General features: G+C 25.7%; 1 protein-coding gene across 1 annotated transcript in view; it reads left to right on the plus strand.

Moving 5' to 3' along the window:
* The window catches only part of LOC108693303 (prostaglandin reductase 1-like), a 5,648-nt gene that overhangs the window by 1,360 nt on the left and 1,607 nt on the right, over positions 1 to 2,681 (plus strand). Inside the window, exon 2 of the mRNA XM_018202181.1 lies at positions 1,791 to 2,079. Coding sequence (XP_018057670.1) covers positions 1,791 to 2,079 — 289 coding nt within the window. The remainder of the gene's footprint in view (positions 1 to 1,790; positions 2,080 to 2,681) is intronic.

Raw genomic sequence — 2,681 nt, forward strand, 5'->3', positions numbered from 1 at the left:
AGATCATAAATTTAAATATACTCACATTCAGAGTTGAATAAGTTAATGTTTTTTTTTAATTAAATAAAATTAAAGTTAATGGCTTTACAAAATTAATAAAGTTAATTTAAAAATTGAAGGAATAAAAAATTAAGTTAAATTGACTTACGTTAAGTCAATATTGAATTAACTTAAATTAAAAAAAAAATTAAATTTGAAAAAAATTATTTTTTAGTTCAAAATGTCCTAATTTTTCTTAAAATGAGATTAAATAACTACAATAGATTATTATTATTAAGTAAATTAAATTTAAAATTTTTTTATTTATATGTGATATATTATAAGTATATAACACATAACGATATAACTAGATATAAGTTATATAATTTTAAAAAAACAGTCAACACATAGAGAAGATATAAGATCAGTGATTACTTTTTAATAAGTCTTAAGCCATAAGAAATTGAAATTACATTCGAATGCGAGAAGAATATTTGACTGTAATTGATCAATTTCTTATGACTTAAGACTTAAAACTTAAAACACTTATTGTAGATCCGGATTAAGACTTGTGGCGTAAAGCATAACCGCATAAACCAATTAGAGGGTTGTATTAGCATCTTAAGAAATTACTTAGATGATCTAAAATATGAACAAATTACGAATATAGTCCTTAGTCTTATTATATCTTTTATATTATTTTTCTAAGATATTTAAAAGAGATAAAAAAATTTTTTAACTTAAAAAAAAATTAAAAAGTTAACGTTTAAAAGTAATCTAATTAAGTTAAAATTTAATGCATTTAAAATTAAATAAGTTAAGTTAAAAGTTATTAACTTTTTAACTTTTTTTTTAATGTCTTAAGTGGTTACTACCAGTAACCAGTTAAAACCCAATCCTGTTTACATTATATAATTTAAGTTTTAAAGTATTAATGTCATGCACTTTATCAGCGTATGTCATTACTGCTTATACAGTACATAGATTGTCAAGAATAAGATAATTAGTATCTAAAAAATAAAGACAAAAAATAAGACAAATGTCTTGTAATTAAAAATATACGTAATTCAATATATATGTTATTAAAAGTATACAATTTTTTTTCATTTTGAGATTAAGCTCCCAGTCAGAAATAGAAATAGAAATTCTCAAAAAGACGTCGTTTCGATATCGAAAATAAAAATTGAAAGTTTTCGAAATTTCTATTAATTTTGATGAATTTTTTGATTAATTTCGATTAATTTTCGAGTTAGAAATAAAATTTTGAATTGATCTGGTCAGCATAAAAATATACTACTAGTATCACTAATGCAATAAGTAAATTCGACAAGAAGTGTCACTAATAGCATAGTAGTGATGGAGAAAATTTCATTAAATTTTCATTGAAATTTTATTGTGAAAATAAGTATTATTGATTAGCATCATATTTCAGAGGACACACAACAAAATTATAATAAAGAAAATTTATTTCATAAATTCGAAAACTAATTTTATGATGCACCCATCCTCCACTTCCATCATTCTTCATTTCTGTAATCATACAGGAACTGCTCTTTCGAAGAATCATGAACACCTATAATGCTAATGAATGTATAGTTGTAACATACCTGTTCAAAGATGTTGTAAAAGAGGCGGAACACATAAAAAAAAATCAAATAAAAAATCGACGTTTTTTCGAGGAACTATTTCTGACTGGGCTAATATTAATAATTAAATTATAAAATCGGTACTGACAATTCTGCTCTTAATTAAGTTAATCTATTATAATAAATTATTTTGTGATATTATTTATATCTTTTTCTTTCTTTTAGAATACCTCGTAGAAGCTGAATATCTTTCTGTTGATCCATACATGAGACCTTATGTGCAAGATCTCCCACTCGGGGTCACGATGATTGGTACTCAGGTAGCAAAGATTGTAGAATCTAAAAATCCAGCCTTCCCAGTCGGCAAGAGAATCGTCGGAAACCTGGGCTGGAGAACTCACACGATTATCGATCCAAAAATCAGTGATCAGTTTTTCAAACAAAACCCGTACCTTTTGCCAGATATAGATGACCTGCCGCCATCTCTTGGTCTTGGCATGTTGGGAATGCCGGGGTAAAGATTTTCATCAACACATTTATCGAATTGTCTTGAACTTGCTTGTCATCATCCTTCGCGAAAAAAAAGCAAAAATTAAAAATGTAAAAGGTATTGCAAAGCATATTCTTTGCAGCGCAGCGATGACTTTCATTTAACTTTTGAGCTGTGTATAGATTACATAAATTATGAATCGGCATTAGCATTAATTAGAGATTTCCATTTGAAATAGAAATTTAATTCTTGAAATTGAAATTTAATTTTTTGAAATATATAAGCATTTATTTTGATATCAACAACAGAAAAGAAGATATAAAAAGATATACAAGTCATTTGTCTGTGTGTCAATGATATTAAATGTCAATGATATTGAATACTTCGCAATTACTGACGTTAAATAAAACATTGCCGCTTAGTCATGCGTGTGACACGGATGACTTTTTAATCAACATTTAGGATAGGTTATAATTTAAACTATTTACTTAAAAACTATTTTATAAAAAAATGACATACACTTTTATTATTCAATTTTTCACATATTTTTATGCGATCTTTTATTGGCTTCCAATTTCGGAATACCCTATACAATAAAAAACTAAACTTTTTACAACCCTTTCTCT

The sequence above is a fragment of the Atta colombica genome, unplaced genomic scaffold, assembly GCF_001594045.1.
Source record: "Atta colombica isolate Treedump-2 unplaced genomic scaffold, Acol1.0 scaffold9, whole genome shotgun sequence".
Lineage (NCBI taxonomy): Eukaryota > Metazoa > Arthropoda > Insecta > Hymenoptera > Formicidae > Atta > Atta colombica.